Source organism: Diadema antillarum, unplaced genomic scaffold, assembly GCF_040938485.1.
Source record: "Diadema antillarum isolate AM-2024a unplaced genomic scaffold, OU_Dant_1.0 seq00000472_RagTag, whole genome shotgun sequence".
Lineage (NCBI taxonomy): Eukaryota > Metazoa > Echinodermata > Echinoidea > Diadematoida > Diadematidae > Diadema > Diadema antillarum.
The window spans coordinates 211,806-231,818 of record NW_027271440.1 but is presented as its reverse complement, the minus strand read 5'-3'; the positions used below and the strand labels follow the sequence as shown (position 1 = coordinate 231,818).

Below are 20,013 nucleotides of genomic sequence, written 5' to 3'. Positions count from 1 at the left end.
TTGTAGGCATACAATTTGTATGTCACCTACCATACATGACCACAGAGCAGAATATTCTCACCATCTTTCCCGCTAAAATCTCTTTGTATTAACAGCATTCAATCTGTGGCCCCATTCACACTAAAAAAATAATGCACTCCTGTGGGGTAGTGCCAAGCAGACCACTTCAGTCAAAGTCTGTGGGAATGGAGACTCTTAATGAGAAGGGGGCTAACAGTGAGTTTCTTTGACCTTACCATGTCATTTAATGACTTGAAGAAGGTATATGAAGAATTTAATCAATATCTATTTTTACATGTATGTTATGTATGTATGTTATTCTCTTTATACAATGTATGTCCCTCTGCGCCTCAGAGTAGGCCACTAGATCGATGGCACATTACAAATGGTGCAGTTATTATCATCATTATTTTACATGTATTGTTAAATAATGAATGTATACATTTATATGCATATTTTTAAAAATCTTTATGCTCCATTTATGTCATACTAAAGCTGTAGATGATATTAGTATTATGTATGCCAGTTGAGGGCAAATTTTTGTGCCTTTTATTAGACGTTAATCTTCTTAATAATCGATCAATTTGATTCAGTCAGAACACTGCACACCTGTGATCTTTTCAAATCCTTTAAGAAACATATTATATTGATATCCTTTTTCATCAGCATCAACTCTTCTGCAATTTGATGGATTCTCTGCAATAAATAATGAGACAAGTTAACTCAGTATGAATACTGCTGGATGTTGAAATGGAAATATTTGTGATATAATCTCAGTCTCCAACTATCAGCTGGACAATGTTGAATAATTACTGTACAGACACTGCCTTTCTCTCTCTCTCTGTCCAGTATTAATGGACACAAATTCAGGTGTCTAAAATCAGTATTTCTGATCACTCCAATATTTCTTGAGGAAATGTGGTGAATACCATCATGAACGCTGTATTAAAGGCCATGAGTGTCCATGTGTAAAGTGCTACATCAAGAAAAACACAATTGAAGGTTTTCTTCACTACTGAAGACTTGCACACTCATACTGCTCACTCTCATCCATGCAAGCAAACTCAATCAGGCGATTAGTTCGTTTCATCACTAATTTGAGTAATCTTTGTAGAGCACAGCTTGATTTGAGACTCTTGTACACACAGAGCAAATTGCACTGACACGGAGTGAAACAATGTGAAATTTCCAGAACTATGCGCCTTGTGCAAGTGAAGACTGTTAGCACACTGCAAAGTCGCCATGTAACATATGCTGAGGCCGACAGAGATCTCGGAGCACACTGGAAGCCATTGGATGCGCTGAGTCCTGGTTGGTGTCTCTCAGAAGGGAATTCCCCATCCCTAGCCCACCTGCTCTCTTCGTCAGAAGATGCCGTGTGAGCTCCAGTGCTGGTTCCGGTACGGCGACTGCCCCTGTTTGGAAGGGCTCTGGTAGGCGGAGCCCCCCGTGAGGGGACTGTTCTGGCTGGGACTTCCCCTGGTCTGTCCTCCAGGGGGAATCCCCATCACATTCCAGGAGGAATGCATCACTTTGCTCTGGGGAGAGGTGTAGCTGATGACATAGTTACCCGATGGGTCCAGCGATGTGGTACCAGAGGGCCCTGCCTGCTGTCCATTGGAGATGGTGGTTGATGCTGCATTGTTTGTTATTTCTCTGTTTTGTCTGCAAAGAAACATTGAAATGCCTCCTGTCTTAACCTATGATTCAAAAGATTATTTCAAATGTGTCGTTTTGAGATACATACCATTAACCACTTGGTACAAATTAATCATGGTATCTGTAATGATTTGTTGATGTTTTTCCAGGGAGTTGTATCAAGAAATTCTACTAAAATGAAAGAATAAATACAGAATATACGTTCAAAATGAATATCATATCAAAATTACCAAACAAAGCTAATAAAAATACATTACCTCATCAAAATCTGATGTTTAAAAGCTATGCTGGAAAAAAACATGTCATTTTCTGAACTTCTTGAGTGATGATATGCAAGATGTGTACAAGAATGAAGTAGCAGAATATCCTTTGAAACTAAAAACTGCTGACGTCAAGAGAATTTGCTTCAAAGTAATGGATGTCATCTTAAACAATTTTTACTTAATTAAGGAAGAGTTTGCGGTAACACCATGTGTACATAGTCCTTGCAGGGACCCTTGCTTGGCAGAAGAAGAGCCTAGAAATAGGAGAGCTACAGAGGTAAGCAACAAAGGGAGAGTGTATGAAAGGCAAGAAGTGACAATTAAGGGGCAGGTCGTGTGAGCTGGAAGTTAAAGAAATTGTACTAGTGGAGACAAATAAAAGATCAAAATTTGAAAAATATATATCAGAAAAAAAGTGATTTAGAATACAAAGAGATTAAAGACACTTTCCCATAAGGCTAACCTGTTATTGTCAGCAACCCTAGTACTATTTGGTGAGACCTTCAGATGACCATGCCTGTCCTGGGTCTGTAGGTGGGTGTTGTAGGATGAGAAGGCACCAATGTGTCCGAAGGGGGGCGTGGCATTACCCCCGGTGGTCTTGGTTTGGGTGCCGGGGGCCGTCTCCCTCTGTGGAGAGTCCCAGGAGTTTCGCCGGTACTGTTCACCAAACACCAACCCTGGGTGGTGACACGAACAGAAAACACAGGTCATTCCTCAATCACTTATCTCTATCTGCTTGACAAATCAAATTTACATGACAATGAATAAATTGTGGCATCTATCTATGTTTGACTTAAGGCCCTTTCATAACATTACCATATACCCCCCACCCCCCCCCCCCCCCCCCCCCCCCCCAAGCTGGATCAAGAGGGACATGGTGGGTAAAAACATCTTGTCCAAGGACACAAGCACGTGGCAGGGCTCCCTCCATTTCAAAGGCAAGAGTGCTATCCACTCTACTACAGTGTCCCCACTCATTATTGATGGGACTATGTTATACCTTGTGCTGGGCTGCCTACGATGGGAGAGCGATTCAGCGAACCCCGTCTTCCTCCGCCACCAGCCCTCCCTGGTGGTGTGTTGGATTGAGCGTAGCGGCTGTAGCTGTTGGCTTGGGCACCCATGCCTCGAGAAGATATCCTGGTGAGTTAACACACACATGGTCATTATTAGAGTAGAAGCTCATCTGTATTGGAAATTGAACTGAAATTGGTGTTAATCTTTTGATCTTAATACAATATATTTACCTCCAGAGTGTTGACAGTTGAAAATACCAGAGGTAAATGTCTTCTATTGAGAATAAAACTTGAACATCAATTTCACACATATTGTCATGTTTCTTCTATCTTCCACTGTTGCTATACAGCCTAATATTTCCAAACCTGTCACCACATTTGCATTGCTAGAACTTAGATGCAAAAAATGTGTGAGACATGAGACACTACTATCTCTGTTGGAACAGCAAATGAGTGCAAGTGTTAAAAAATATACAACTTAATAATGCTTTCAGCCATTGCATACATGAACACAATACACTGGTCCAGTGAACATAATTCATTCATTTTCCCCATTTCCAGCAGAAACATAATTATAATATTTTACAGAAGTCGAATGCATAGATTACATCACAAAGTATAAGCTTGCAAAATAATGAAAGTATACAGAAATGCTGGAAATGGGGAGGAATGCAAAAAAGCAATTTTCCACATGATCAATAATGATTAATTACACAGAAAAAATGAATTGGGAGATTAACTTACGAATATGAATGGATCTTCAAGATTCCATTACACCCTGGACAACAGGCAACATGATGATGAGATATCAAGCAATCACACCACTGAATATGTGAAACATGCAAGTAACATTGATTCAATAGCTCAAATACTTGATTTGCTATCATAAAATTCACTTTATAATAAAGATTATTGAAGTTGGAAATAACTCCATATCTTGCAAGCTCATCCATCATGTCACAAGTATTTTAAAGACTCAGTCTTAAAATATACATCACGCCTGACTCACTCTAGTCCAGTCAGCTCCAGACCGACTCCATCGTTAGATCCACCCGACGACAGGGACCCCCTGGAGCCAGGTCTGACCTCCCTCAACACCTCTCGTTCCTTCCTCCTGGTGGTAGGGGAGGAACCAGTGGCCCAGACACCAGCTGTCGTCGCATTCCGGTGCGGCTGTGGTGGAGATGGTTGGACTGAGCGCGCAGAAAGATGGGGGAAAAAAGATGATTGTTGTTAAAACCATAGTCAAAAACTTCCACTGCAGCACAGGTTCATTTCATTAATGATGATTTCTTTTATCAAGGCTACTACTAAAACACTGATCAAATCAGTGCTTACAAACTTTACGTCGATATAGGGCAAATTCTCAATCAGTTGCAATTAAAACTATTTCGACAAAAGAATTTCATGAATTTAAATAATTACACAGTACCCGCTGCATGCTATAAGGAATAGAAGCAACACTTGCTGTCGGGCGGAAGGTCGGTGGTCTAGTGGAGATGACGCCTGTCCGGTGATCAGGAGGTTGTAGGTTCGAATCCTGCTCGAGTATGTATGCCCATGATTTCTTTCATCATGGCTACTACTAAAACACTGAGCAATTCAGTGCTTATTTACGTCGATGTAGGGCAATTTGTCAACCAGTTATTTATTTTTGTTTTCATTGATACACTCATCTTCATGTAGCAGCTTTGGACTACACATTTATATTGTCAGCTCAAACCAGAAGGGTGCTATTGCGTTCTAAGATTTGAGCATGAATAAAAACAAAACAATCAATTTTCATGAAATGAGAAGTTGAGTTAATCAAAAGTGGGTAGATTTTTAAGCATTGTTCCAAATACCGCATTAAATAGCGCTCTTGTGGTTTGATTTTTAAAACTATACTGAAAATGAAAATAATCTAAAACTTACAGCATGATGTAGAGGAGACTGAGCTCTACAATGTGATACCAATAACTCAATACCCCCAATATTGTGATAACTGATCTTCTGGTTCTCAGCCGATGTTTTGTACAATTGGACTCTCACCCATTTTGTGGTTTGGTGGGACTGGGGGCTTCCCCATGCCACGCCTCCTACAGTAGCTGGAGTCTGGCTGGTTAGTGAAGAATCCCTCAAAGATGACAAAGTTGTTCACCTTCAAGAAAGAACAAGAAAACATCTAGCCTTTAAAATTCCTCTCTTTTTTTTTTCCAGGCTTAATGTGACAAAGTGATGATGCACACACACAGAAAATGGGTCACAAAATGGCAATCATTTTGGCTATTATCTGATGTAGGCCTCTGTAACCATAATGCTACTTTTTTTTTTTTCCAGACAGCTCATTCGAAAATGGGTTTACACAAAGCTGCAATTTTACGGTTTTGCTTGGTTTTCCTGTTATTCAGCAAATTTCATCACTTTATTGATGTATTAAAAAATGGGCATACCTTCAAAAAGTAAAATTTGTTCTTGAAAACCAGAAAGACTTTCATATGCTCACTTAACATCTAATTAATGTAGCTGGATTCCATGAAACAAATCATATTTCATATGAAAAAGGTTCCTTGAAGACCTCATTCACAAATACCTTCCCCGTGTTGAATATACATATCACAAATGGAATAGAAACAAAGTCTACTTCTTCATGCTGATTGAGAGGGTGTCTTTAGAGCAGACTCTGCATTAGAAATGGACTAACTGTTTCATCACTTTACTGATGAAAAGGTTGATTTAACTTCCCAATCCACAATGATGTGATTAAAAGTAGTAATACTAACCTGAGCTATGGTTGCCCTCAGATTGTAGTGTTTGGTGAGGAATGACAGGAATTTATGTGATGGACGGTCAATTGCAAGGTGTTGGGGTTTCACACCCTCTGACTGTAAAACAAGCAAATATATAAAATACACAATTTAGGAACTACACATTATTCTTTCAAATATAGTTTGTTTCAAAGCAATGTGGATCAAGGTAATAAAAGCAATTGAATCAATCACAAAAAGAAAATTTAAGAATACAAATAACTGTTGAAGCGATAATCCATGACATACAGTAGGGGCTTTCTATACCCCATTACATACATGTACAGCAACAAGGTTGGTCCTGTCCAAAATCTATGGATTTTAGAATCATGTAGGAATTTGGTAATCACCCATCTCTTAAATACACTCTGTATGGGCGTCAAATCAAGTCCTACCATGTTTAAACACTGATGGGACAAACTAAGTACATGTACTTCTTACATACACATGTGTATATCATACACCCAATACATCCTAAATCTGCCCTACATTTGTAGTTCTAGACAAGTTGTGCACAAAGCGAGAACCAACCAAGCACTGTGGGAATACCTCCCAGGGACTATGGCACCTGCATCCTTCAATATTTCATGGTATTTTAATAGTGAAAAATAAAGAAATATATTTCCATCTTGTGGCATTCATACTATTTTTTTTTTTTTGGGGGGGGGGTTGGTTTATTTGCCTTGTCTCTATCTTAACTCTTTGCATGCTAGACAAATTGCTGCTCTATGGGATATGTGTGTATCATGCAGTGCAAAATGCAACTTTGGCAAGCTAAGAGTTAAAAGGATGGATGGATTTGATCACCTCACCTACCCTGAAATTACCGTGTCATCATCAACTCATAACTCAAACAAAGTCATTTCAAATACATTTTCTATGGTACAATGTACATGACATTGATATCTGAAGTAACAAATAAATGAAGATGTTTTAGAAAGATGGCTCACGGGCAAGTTTTTTTTTTTCTATTTTTTTTTCAAGGCAACCTCTGGACTACAAAATACCCCAGTGATATTCATATGGTCAGAACTTTAATTACATGTGTCATTTTGTGCAAATTCATATAGATCTGTTATTTTTGTTTCACTGATTCAATTCCTTGAAATGAGGAAGAAAGAAATGCTCAATTGTACTGGCTTTATCCATGCAAATACTGACTTGTACTACCAGTATTCAAATTGAAAAAACATTAAGCTGAAGCAGACACTGTATATGCCAAATATTTAGCGAGTCTAAATTTTCCCGAATCGGGACTTCCCGAAGATTTCGCGAGTGGTTAAATTTGTGATCATGAGGTACTGCACTGAACGGAGAAGTGTATGTATACGTGTATGTCACATTCACATCGGAATCAGAGTCGATATTTTCGCGTGTCTTTAATTTCACGAATAGCACCTGACTTGCGAAATTCGCGAAAAAATTAAAACCTCATGAAATATTCACCGTATACAGTAGTTCACTCTCACTCACTGTTGATAAATCTGTTTTTTGCTTTTTAACTCGTTGAGGACAATCTGATTTTGCTACAAGACGCATTTCCCATAGACACCTGCCCGAGTATACTCGGGACTCGTCCTCAACGGGTTAAACTTACAATGTACATGGACTCAATCACACTTGTTGACCTTCATCCATTGTAAGAATTTATAAGCAAAGCAAGTGATAGGGTGATGCCTGACGCCACTGACTATACACAAACAAAACCATTTTTTTTTTAAACTTCCATGGACCTGAACCAAACTCACTGACCTTCATCCCCTATAGTAAGAATCTATAGCAGGAGGTGGCAGGGACGCATGAAGCCATTGACTATACGCAAACAAAACATGCACAATACAAATGGCCCATCCCAGGAAGGGTCTGTCACAAATGAATGTCTACCCTCAGGGCTTGGACAGATTCACAATCTAAATGGTATGGGAGATACCCATCATGTGGTAAAACTCTGAACTACTACAAATTGCACTTAAAATGAGTTTGCAAAAAACGAAATACTGTACAAAACTGGAGACTTTGGCACAACTATTTTTTTTTTTTTTTTTTAGCTGGAGCAACCTCAATACATTTGACTGTTTCTAAAGTCACTGATGACAGTGTTTTGTATGTAATTCAATTTCTCATAAGAAACACCTGTTATTTTTGTGATGGTTCAGTTGGGGGCAAAATTCATGAAAATGTCCACACTGTGAAATATTTACATGTAACGTTAAAAAGTAATGAAGGTTCCTCTGGCTCATTTTTTCACATTGTCAAGCTGTTAAAGCTCTATCAGACAGTATTATCTCTCTGATAATAAAATTTTATTTTTAAACGAGATTAATACAGAGAGTGGTTACTTCCAAGAACCATCTCAACATATCTTAGGGCCATAGTGATTTTGACTGCTTTTTTCCAACCCAGCAACTTTAGGGAGGCGCACCATGAAAAGCCTGGCATCGTATCCTTGTATTTTGCTTGTTTTGTCTCTTTATCTGTTATCACTTGTATTGTATTCCAAATGCTGAATGAATAATAACAATAATAATAATAATAATAATAATAATAATAATAATAATAATAATAATAACAATAATAATAATAATAATAACGATGATGATAATAATGATAATGATGATAACTATTATTATTAGTAGTAGTATTGTCATTATTATTATTATTATTATTATTATTATTATTATTAGTTTTCAAAGCATTGTCGCTGTTCATAACAGTACTCACCTGAAGCATGTGAGTGAATAGCGTCTTCCCGTATCCTTTTCTTTGGCACGATTCATGGACGTAAAAATCAAGGACGCAGACGGGCTGCATCTCTGTCTGGTTGCCATGACGATCCAGGACAAACAAGTTCTTCTTCCCTGTCTTCAGTATCCCAACCACTAAACCATTGCCGCTGTAAAACAGATGGGAGATAAGGGCATAATTACAGCAGATCACAAAAATACAGCCTTGTGCAGCTCTTAAATTCATGGAAATCACTCTAGGTCTATCTTACTATTACAATGTATACTAAAAACCAGAAATATTCACGGCATGAAACTTTCAAGAATTGTCACTGGCATTTAGTGCATTGTATGGACAACTTTTGCATGCATTTTACTTCCACGAATCTTGGCTCCTCGCAAAATTCACTTTCATGCATGCTAAATGTGGTGTTACAGCGTGCAGTGAAAACTGAGTTTAAGTGTGGATTTGTTTAGTGTTTTCTTAAATTTCAAGACTGATGTTCTTGGTTTCTGAAAACCTTTTCATGTTTCTGATTATGTACCCCCAAAATAGCTTTGGATTCATTCCTGCCTGTGGAGATGGCCTATCAGTGCAGCCAACATTCACATCAAAATACCAGAAAAGCACTCTGAGAGTGCAGACCTCCACCAAGCATGCAGCTCATTTCCACCACTGATTTTGTTCTTCCATAGAGATATCAGTGATTTCCACCCATCTAAAGTACTTATAGCATTGTGTACTGAATGCAAAGAGATTTTTCCCAGTGGTGGGGAGGAGAAAAATCTCTTTGACTGAAAGTCGCCCAATTTCCCAATATACAAGCATTAATTTTGTTACATTATAAACCCTCAGCTGCACGGCGCGCATCACCCTAGCAGAAACTAGAGCATGCACTTTAGTGCACGCATGCAAACCTCAAATATGCGCAGCCTGAACTCCCAAGTTCATTGACCCTACCTGCCAAAATATCAAAAATCCTTCATAAATTCCCCCCAAATTCTCGGATCACTACCAAAAGTTACTCGTTTGTTACTTGTGTCATTCTAAACCTTTCCTGCAAGTTTCATCCAAATCCGTTAACTACTTTTTGAGTTATTTTGCACACGGACAAACTAAAAGTAACTAACTATTACACGTACAAACAAACAAACCAACGGTAACGGAAACATAACCTCCTCCCTTGGCGGAGGTAATAATGGAGAGAGTAGATACACATACGAGGGGTACATTGTACATGTATGTGTGTGTTACGTACCGTATGCATCTCAGCAGTTAAAGAATAGTTTCCAAATCAGGATGGCTTTGATATTTCACTGTCTGGACTTGGAGAGATCACTTTTCAGGGATCAGCCTGCCCAATGATCAGGAAAACATGCCAGCTCTGGTTGTATGATACATTAATACATGTAACTCTTGCTAGATTAGGCGAACATTTGTGTTGCCATGGATTTAAGCATGTTCTATGAGTACATTCTACACTTTAAATACATCATGCGTGAAATGTGGTCTGTCACTTGGTAACAATCAGTTCCATGGGTAGCCATTGAAACTCATGATGCTGTATCAGTGGAATGTATGTGCAGAACTGAATAATATGATCATAAAATGTTGTATGTGCATGTATTGCTAATCCAGTGTAATTAGCATTGTATTCTTGGCATCCTAGAGCAATTGTGGTATATGAGTCTCTAATAATGCACCAGGTGAAATTGATTTTCACTCCAGCCACTGTTTGTTTGGGCGTTTTGCTGTGTTTGTTTGTTTTTTCATGAGCATGCAGTGTTTGCAAATCAACATTATAGTGGTGACTCAACGTACAGTGCAGTCATTGTCTACTATTCAAACAAAATATTCAAACAAAATACTTTCCCAAATGTACTTTTAATATTTGTTTTGCTTTCTTATTTTTTCCATTTAATAGTAAACCACATTTTAAAGGACCCCAAATATGAAATAGAAGAGTAACACATTGCAATACATATCTGTACATGGTACTACCTACATGTAGTACAAGTCTTTACTATGACCTACTGTACAAACTGTATCATTGACTGTCGGCATTACAACAAATTCTGAGTAATTCCAGAATGAAAGTCTCACCATGAGACGGCAATTTACCCAAATTACAAGATCATCACAGATCTTCCATGACTAATGCATCATTAGAACACCATCTGATTACACCCATGTCATGCATACGAATCGATCAGTCTGCACTGACAGACTCTATCACCCTTTTCCCTATGTTTAGTAAAATATTCTTGTACGTTCTGTATAAGCCGTTATTTTCACGAGGGTTTAATTTTCGTGAATTCAGTGAATCATTGTTGGACCGCAAATTTAACAACACACGAAAATGTCACAATACACTTGTAGGGTAATTTAGTGCAGCTTACAATAGCCTCAGCATCAATTCATGAAAACAACATCTATAGTGAAAATATCTGTACGCGAAAATCACTGCTTTTTAAACAATACAGTAATAAACAATATATTTTCACTGTCCACTGGCCGGCATCTAAAGCTAGTTTGTTGAGTTACACAGTGTAATAATGCATGAAATGTAGATTTGACTCTTAAATGCACAGTCACTGTAGATCCACCACAATTCACAGGAAACATCATAAATATCCATTCTGAAAAATCAAGCAGCATTTTAATGTCAACACACAGAAGGTGGTCTGGGGACCTACACTACCAAATGTATATTTCTGACTCTGTAACAATCCCAGAGCAGTATGTTTAGCATAATGAGATTATGTTCTGAGTGGAATATTTGATTTGTGGTCATCTTCAAACATGTCACTGCACACACACTGTGTGTTTGACTGTCAATCTTCACCTACAAAATTTGTGTAACCTGAGATTTTAGAGCAGCAGCCTGATACTGTAGTTCTCTTGGCATGCTCAGGCATTAAACAAATCTCACTATTCTGCACGCAAAACCAACATCGCATAGGATTTCTTCTCTTTTTTTTTTCGTTTTTGTATTATCATGCAAAGAAAACTGGAAAGAGGTAGAGCAGATTGACCCCATAAAAGTGCAGCTGAATTCTTAATTTCTCTTCTTAGTCTACATTCCAGACCAAATTGTATTTTGTCAGCTTACATTTCTATGAGCCAACATCAGCTAATTGTATTTGAATACAATGAAACCATGATATTGTACATACTGTATGAGAAAGTTAATATTTCCAACACTATGTAAACTAGGATCTTGTATGGCACAAAAATCATAGCAAATCTATCAATGTTTTGGTCTATTGGGGTATTTTTTTTCTTTCAATACTAGCATATTTCATTCCCATTGTATGACCAATGTTTATCGGTACTGGTAATTAGATTTAATTGATTTGAAAAGTTAAATTCAAATTTCATAAAAGTCCACTACTGTGTATTAAATAATCAAGGGTAAAAAGTATACATACAATGTACATACATCATGTACAATGTACACTGTACCTTTCTTTACTCTCTAAAACACTCACACACACAGACACACACACACCCACACACAACAACGTACATTATGTGTAGGCCCTACATACAAGCTGTATGTACATGTACCCCTCTTTAGTACATGTATGTGGTACAAATTTTTAACAAATCATCATTTTGAGATACAACTTGCAAGCTATAAAAACAAGATTACAATTCAGAGAAACTGTCAAAGTGGATACTTCCTTGCGACAGTATTTTTACACTATACAGCTGTAAGCTAATTTCAGTTTAACCCCGGGATTTTTTTGTTTTGTTTTATATTTCAAAGATGAGAATATTTCTGCACATACAACTGTGTTTAGTTGTATTTCGATACTTCCTGAACATACAATGTATTTGTACTTTCTTATTTTTGTTCTAGTCCGAATGGGCATGAAAGCCACAATTTTTACACTTACCACATAAACAGTGGTAAATAGAGTACACAGTTTGCAGGAGGACACATGTACAATGTATACCACATTTACCATTAATTTTAAAGACTGCAATTTGTATACACGATGCATTGTACACTGTACGATGTACCCACTTCTATAGACTTCCAGAAGGTACGGAATGGTACGAGAGTCTGAAACTTCAGACTAATTTCTGATTATTCACACCCTGCCAGCTAGCCAGTACGTGAGCAAGGCTCCTAATGAGTCTATGCCACACTGACCATGAGTGACCAAGCGTAATCAAGGCTGGACCAAGGGAAAGGGGATGGGGCCGGGGAGGGAAAGTAACAACTGAAAGGAAAAGTGAGGTAATATTGAGCTATCATTATGCATTCAGCGAAAAAGGCTGCCTTGTCATACATGGTAATGAATAACTTAAATACTACAGCTGTATGTAAAATAGGATGATTGAGTGATGTAATCCCAACCCCTCTTCTCCTAGAAATGTCAATACAACAAACTGTACCATATAATATTGCTGATGTTAAAGACCTCAGGTCAGGAGCACTACAGTTGTAGTATAGAGGGCATGGTACACTGTACTATTTTGGCATCATATATTTTGGACACTGTTTTTTAGTAATCCCTAGTGGTAAAGCATGCAATGAGTACGAGTATTTGCATAGAGATTTTCCTCTCAAGATATCACATACAATTATCCAAACAGGATAAAGGTGGGGATTTCACTCAATTTACTTTGGTCAGAACATCATGTGTGTGGACATAAAAATCACAACTAATTAGTGAGATTCAAATAATGATCTACGAGTGCATCACTTTAAAAATGATGGAACGTGGCACGATTTTTTAGGGCAAGGGGGCTGGAAGGTGGGGGGGGGGGTTCAAGGTTCATTGAACCCCTTTTTTTATGATCCCCCCCCCCCAAAAAAAAAAAAAAAAAAAAAAAAAAAAAAAACAGGTTCTGCAGCCCCTGTAAAGTGTGACCATTACAGAATAGTTACCATTATTTGCTGTGCAAAGTGTGTATGAACATTCTGCAAAATCATACCCGTCTCTTTATATATCCCGTAATGAAAGGCGTGCACAGGAGAAAAGTCAAAGCCAGACTAAACCCCCAAGACTCACGTGAGTGTAGTTTGGTCTCACTTGAACTGGTGCAATTAGGATTGCGATTTCTCTATGTAAACCGCTGCAAGTTGGATCTTTCTTTTTTGGCTGTGTACATGTAAATGTGAATATTAGGGCAAAGAAAGCTTGAAGAGCCTAATGCAGTCTGGTACCATTCTACAAGGAACCGCATGCATGGCTGAATAGGAGAATGAAAGCATCAAAGAAACAATACCATTGAAGGGAAATTCTGAGAGGTACAAGGAAATGAACAAACCAGCTCTCTGTGCGTTGAATAAACTCACAACTTATTGACTGCTGAAAATGTCAGGAATTTTGCAAACTGGATTGATGCTAACCCCTTTTGCACTACAAAGGAAAGGTGATACAATCTAGTACAAACTATACAAAATATGAAATTTTATTTGCAAAGAATGGGGCAGAAATAAACTTGAGAGGGAGGTAATGAAAGACCTATTTATAAACGGAGAGAGAGAGAGAGACATCATAGTGTCAATGTACCTCACTATTAACATGCCCAACACCTAAAATGATTGCTGACAGACAACTTGAATTCAGTGTTGACAAATGATATCTACTCTATGGGTTCCACATACAATGTTGTAATACCTACATACATTTGTACATTGGCATGGTTTACTTTACAGCAGAAAGCCAGACACAAACCATCTCACAAAATGTAAAAGTTTTTTTTTTGTGTGTGTGTGTGTGGGGGGGGGGGGGGGGGGGGTAGGGGGGAGGGATGTAATTCATTTTATTTACAATGAGGATGATGGTACAGTGTAGGCAGGTGCAGTGGATAAGAAAAAGCATGATTGTTCGAGTTTGTGCAGCACACAAACAAATCAAGGGATAAGTTTTCATAGATCTGTATTTCTTTAAACATTGCAGTGTACATGACAGGGTACATGAACTCCCAATGGTAGTTCATTCTATGAAAGTTAATTTTGCAATGGACCCGAGATTGAAGTCAAAGTTGAGAAGAAGACTACGTAGTGTGTAACTTACCCATTAGCCTCTGAATCTTTCATGACGTAGAGCCGGTTGTCTGAGAAGCGAAGTCTGTGGGATGTGGTGATGACATGATTGAGACCCTGGGCCTGCCAATGGAAAGCAAATGATTTATTCATAGTGTTTCATCTCTCACACTTGACTATATTTTTAAACTTATTAGAAACCTTTATAATGTGAAGCAGTACTGTAAAAGTGGAAACTTTCGCGGTGTTGAAATTTTTGCACATTTCGCGCAACCAGAAACTAGCGCAAAAATAAAAGCAGGCAAATATTTTTGCTTGCCATACATTCCTGCGCGTGATGTCTTGATTCCGCGGAATTAAAATCACGCGAAACTCTTCTTACCCGGCCAAGCGCGAAAAATTAGTCGCGCGAAAATATCCACTTTTACAGTAACATTTAAGTCCATATTTCTTATACACAAATATTGCTATAAAATGCTTCCAAGAAAAATAATAATAACTCAGGCACCTACACAATAATTCATTTGAACAGGATCCTACAAAATTTATACTTCGTTACTCAGAATCTTATAGAATTTGGGTATAGAATTGTGTGAAAATGTCACACATCTACAATGTATATTTTTACAATACAGTGTAGTTTATAAAACAAAAATCAAGGGTTTTTGAAGACTGGAAAGCAAATCTTATTATAGTCAATCTTTGCTACCCGTTTCTATAGAACACCCTGGATTTGGAAGTGGCCTCATCAATGGAGTCTTGAATTAATGAGTCTCATTTAATGTCACATTATAGTCCCCTACAATGTACTATGTTCTATAATTAAGAGAACATTGTATGTCATTTGACAACATCATTTACCATCGACAGTGCAATCTATGGGTAATGACACCCAATGGAACACTCTCTCCAATTTAGCAAATTTACAGATTTAACAGTCTCTTTGGATGGCAGGCCTTTCAATACTAAACTGTTCTTCATAATTTAGTGTGATGTACTGTACTTTAATACACTAGTGCAATAGCATGGTATTCAGTGTTAAAGGCTAGCATACCAGTTTAATACCAATGAGTACTAAAATGTCAGCTTTGTTGACTTTTATTCCTGTGATGTCCTGCTGTTACAAAGTTGAAATTATTACATTTTGACATTTTCATTGATATTTTTAACAACTCATCTGACAGTTGTCATCTATAAAAGAAGAAATCTATGAACAAAAAAAAAAAAATATTTAAAACAGTATAACACAACAGAATTCGATATGACACTGTCTGCTTTAAATGTGTAATGTACGCATGGCTTAACAAAAAGTATGAAGGTAAAAAAATCAATGAACAAATGCAAAGGTCAAATTTGTATGCTGCAGAGAATGTAAGGCCCATTTTCTTCTTCAATCAAGGCCGATTTTACATCAGAGTGATCCATAGGGCAATTTTGAGATGATTAATGAAAAAAAAAAAGTAAAATGGGGTGACTCTATTAAAGCATTCTGTACCAACACACTATTTCAATGTCTGTCTACATTGTAAGTTCATTCAAGAAAAAAAAATAAGATCAGCTGATATTGCAAATTTTTGTCAGAATCATCCTTGCTTCTTGGAGGAATTCTCCAAGAAAGAGGCAACCAAGCGAGAGAACACATTGGATGGCTTGAATTTCCTTTATAAATGCACTTGTCAATTGTACACCTGTAGTCCCAACCCCCGTGTACCCAGGAATGGCCGGGACTTGCACCGAGATTAATTTTTAGGATGTTAAAGGTAGGGGATACCTTTTACAGACCTCCCAAAATGCAGCAAAACATTAAATATGAACCTCAGGGGACTTGCTTAGGCCACTGCTTAGAAATTTGGAAGTCAACAGTTATCTAAAATTTGAATAATGCACAAAACTCAACTACTCAGTAGTTCTGTGTGTCAGCCACACTTAAGCCTTTTTGTTGCATTCTTCTGTATTTGTGATCTATAAACACAAATCTAAAAGTACAAGAGCTGATGTAATAACATATAGAGTGTGTGGTAAGAATGTATATAGAAATGGTTGTAAGTGTTGATGAACTTTCTTCACAAAATATACATGATGGACACACATGCAGTACATGGGTCTGCAAAGGTAGCCTAGTAATGTACTGGAATTTACGGTGAGCCCCGAAAACAATTCAATTCAAAATCTAACCGTCAAAAAAATGTACTAAATGTTACCTTCCACTTTCAATACTTTATGGGAGTTTCTAAAATGATATTCTCTTCAACATACCACTGTATTTATACAACTCTTTATTTAAGGCGTGCAAATGGGATTCCCTACCTTTAAACAAGTCCCAGTCAAGTCCCCAAAAGGCCAGGCAATATTTGCATAGAAATTTTTGGCCAAGTCCCCAACAGGCAGGGCAATAGTTGAGTAGAAATCCCCCACCAACTTGGACGAAAGTTCCAGCCATCCCCAAGTACCAAGGGGTTGGGACTACCATTCTCAGTACCACCAATACCTTGATGCCGTACGCAGAGCAGCGTTTTAGATGCATTATGGGATAGCTCAGGGGACAAACTTGCCCCGGTTTTGGCTGCACATGCACTTTAGATCAAGGTCTGTCTTTATCATGGGGCATTTTTTGTTGAAGATTTCTTCGCTTTCCATCATGTGAGCAGCACATTGAAGCACTGCAGTAGTGAACCATGACTCTAGTGACTGCAAATCAGTAAAATTTAGGAACTTTCAACTTGTTTTGAAGCTGAATTATAGCCAAGAAAAAAGGAATAACAACAGAAAAACAGACAAATAACTCCATTGAATCATATATACGAAATGCAGCACACGTGAGACAATTGGAAGTGACAATGGCACAGAGGAATCCTCCAGTGCATCTGCAACAGGGCTCCTCAGCGTGCGCAGAAGTTTTCTGCGCATTGGCGATACCTATTGTAGAATTGACAAGTGCATTAACTGGTTACATGCTCACCTTTGATGACGCTTTGCCCATCTCATCAATGACTCTCTGCAGACTAGCCTGGTGGTCTACATGGCTGCATTAAGAAAGGATTGGAGAAATACATTGTCATGATACACTAAGCCACATGCAAGTTGACATCAGACTGGTTTTTCTGCACATATTCATTTCTGGTGTGAGTGGTGTTTAGATTTTGATTCTGGAACCAGATTTTTATCAGTAAATTATGGTCTTTACTCTTATTTCTAAATTGAGTGCCTTACTGAAGTTCAGAATTAACATTAAGTTTACTAATTTTTAGTAGACTAAAAGCTAAAGCAGGCTGCCCATGATTCAACCAAGTTAACGCCATCTAAAATTCGCCCACCTGCTACATATACAAACATATCGTCTATACAATGAGATGTGCTTTTGCGTAGAACCTAGGGCATAGGAGGTTGAACCTTACTTGGTGCAGTTGCTTTAACTTAGTTAAGAGGAGATCTACGTCAGTTAGTTAATACTACGACTACTACTTACTAGACACTAAATAGGTCTACTACTAACAGTTAGTTACATGTAGTACTAGAGTAGCAGACCCAAAGGTTATTTAGTAGTAGTCTGGTAAAACGGGCAACAGAAATTATTATTATTTTTTTTTAATTGGAAGAGGTACCAAAGGCCTCTTGACACTGCATCACAATTTTGTATGATGGACAACTACCCTCGTCATAATAATCAATTTTATGCAGAAAATTTGCAACCACCAAGAGGACCAAGAGGGGGGGGGGGGGGTCAAGTTTGCAGCACCCCACACAAAAATGTCCCCTGATTTCTTCAAACATTAAAATTTTGCAAAAACCAAATATTTTTTGATGGTCCAACTAGTTTTCAGCTTGTTAGAACACATTATTTGGATTCATCATTATCTCGATCCTTCACGATTTCATAGTTTTTCAAGATCGCATGTATTTCATCAATTTCCACCCATTTTGACATGTAAAATAGCACTATGTGTGTAAATCCCATATAAGGGGTGCTGCAAACCGGACCCATCCCTGACATTTTGGTCACTGTTGCAATCCTCAAAACTGACAAAGGAAATGAATTTTAGAATATTTAACACAGTTTATTACACGAGGAATCCCACCATGCCAGGCCTCTTTTCATAATAAGATTTTGTATGAAGATACAAACAAGGGATGATAGTGGTTGCCTAGCAACAGAACAAAATCTTAACGTTTTGTTAAAAAAGTCATACTTTTTTAAAAACAGCGTGACACAGACGGTTTAAATTAAAATCATGAAGGTCATCATCCGAGTTATTTCATGATTCTGGTATCAAAAGAAAGCTCTTCAGTTGCTCTTCAAATAAAACAATTTAGAAAAAAAAAATACCCTTCTACTTTTGAAGATATGGTTAGATATTCCTAGGGGTGCGTGCCACAAACTGGACCCCTGCAGCAAACTAGCGGTTAGTGCCCTGACTCTCAGTAGGGGGTTACTGCTAACATTAGGTCTAATATTTTGCTAAAACTTGAAATCGATAAGAAAGGGCATGTTTTTATGGAACATGCATGGAAGGTCACACATAGAACTCTTTCCAAAGCAGACACTGAAAAGTACATGAAAATTTACTACAGATTACTGTACTGGCTGCAAATAGACCTATAGACCTAACGTTAGTATAAAGGCTAAGCTGTCACTAGTCAGTGTCAACCAAAGTCAAAGTCAGTGGTAGGCGGCGCCGGTTTTAGCTGTAATACAAAATTGTAGTAGCCGCAGCAGCTGCAGCCAACAAACACTTGTCACTACGATTTTGACACCTTCCCGGCCCGCCCGGCCCGGCCCGGCGATTGCCCGAGCGTATCTGGCTGCACTCACCCGTGTGAATGTGTGCGATACGGACGTAGATTCCTGTCCACCACCGTTATTCTCTCACCAAAAAGATGGTTTATATTGAAGGGGAAATTCATCCTCCCTGCTCCCAGAGAACCAAGAGATATTCAGCATTCGAATGTAAGGCAGATGTAGAGAAAATGTCCCCTTATAATGGTGGCACAGACGGCCACTTTGCGTCTAACCATCGGCTGTCTCGGAAGAATTTTCGTCGTGAAGAAACAATACACAAAGTAACGAAAGTGCACTTACTGGATTACACTCACCGCGCCGTGTTTTCCGCGCGCGGCCGCGGATGGTAGCAGAGATGGCACAGCCACATTAAACCTGTTAGATAATTTTGAGTGCAAATAATCTCTATGGTGCATGGTGCAAATATTAATTTATTATCCACTGACTGGGGAAGAGGACATCGGCAATTTTTTTTGCAATGACGCCTGTTGTCAGCAACTGCAGCTCCCATTGATTGTTGTTCTTGATTTTTCAGATATGCTAATCATCAAACGTCATCTTCATCATGTACAGTGATGCTATCAGGCAGATTTGATAGCAACATTTTTTTTTTTTTTTTTTTTGGGGGGGGGGGGGTGGGGAAGGTAACATAAGTTGTGATGGAACATGTTTATGTTGCCCATGCATGGAAGTGAATTCCATACAATTTGCATTTTCTCATCATTACATGCTCCAACAGAGCTTGAAAGGCTGGTTCCTACTGTAAATTTGTACCAAT

General features: G+C 38.2%; 1 protein-coding gene across 1 annotated transcript; it reads right to left on the bottom strand.

Annotated features, from left to right (window-relative positions):
• Positions 1-1,364: 1,364 nt before the first annotated feature.
• LOC139733341 (alpha-tubulin N-acetyltransferase 1-like) lies at positions 1,365-19,403 on the bottom strand. Its single transcript, XM_071644177.1, has 10 exons — positions 19,269-19,403; positions 17,418-17,481; positions 14,490-14,581; positions 8,449-8,620; positions 5,704-5,805; positions 4,973-5,081; positions 3,951-4,134; positions 2,926-3,065; positions 2,386-2,602; positions 1,365-1,665 (listed from the first exon to the last, which is right to left on the bottom strand). The coding sequence occupies exons 1-10, from the start codon at positions 19,358-19,360 to the stop codon at positions 1,365-1,367; spliced, it is 1,473 nt and encodes a 490-aa protein (XP_071500278.1). The 5' UTR covers positions 19,361-19,403.
• Between the last annotated feature and the right edge of the window lie 610 nt (positions 19,404-20,013).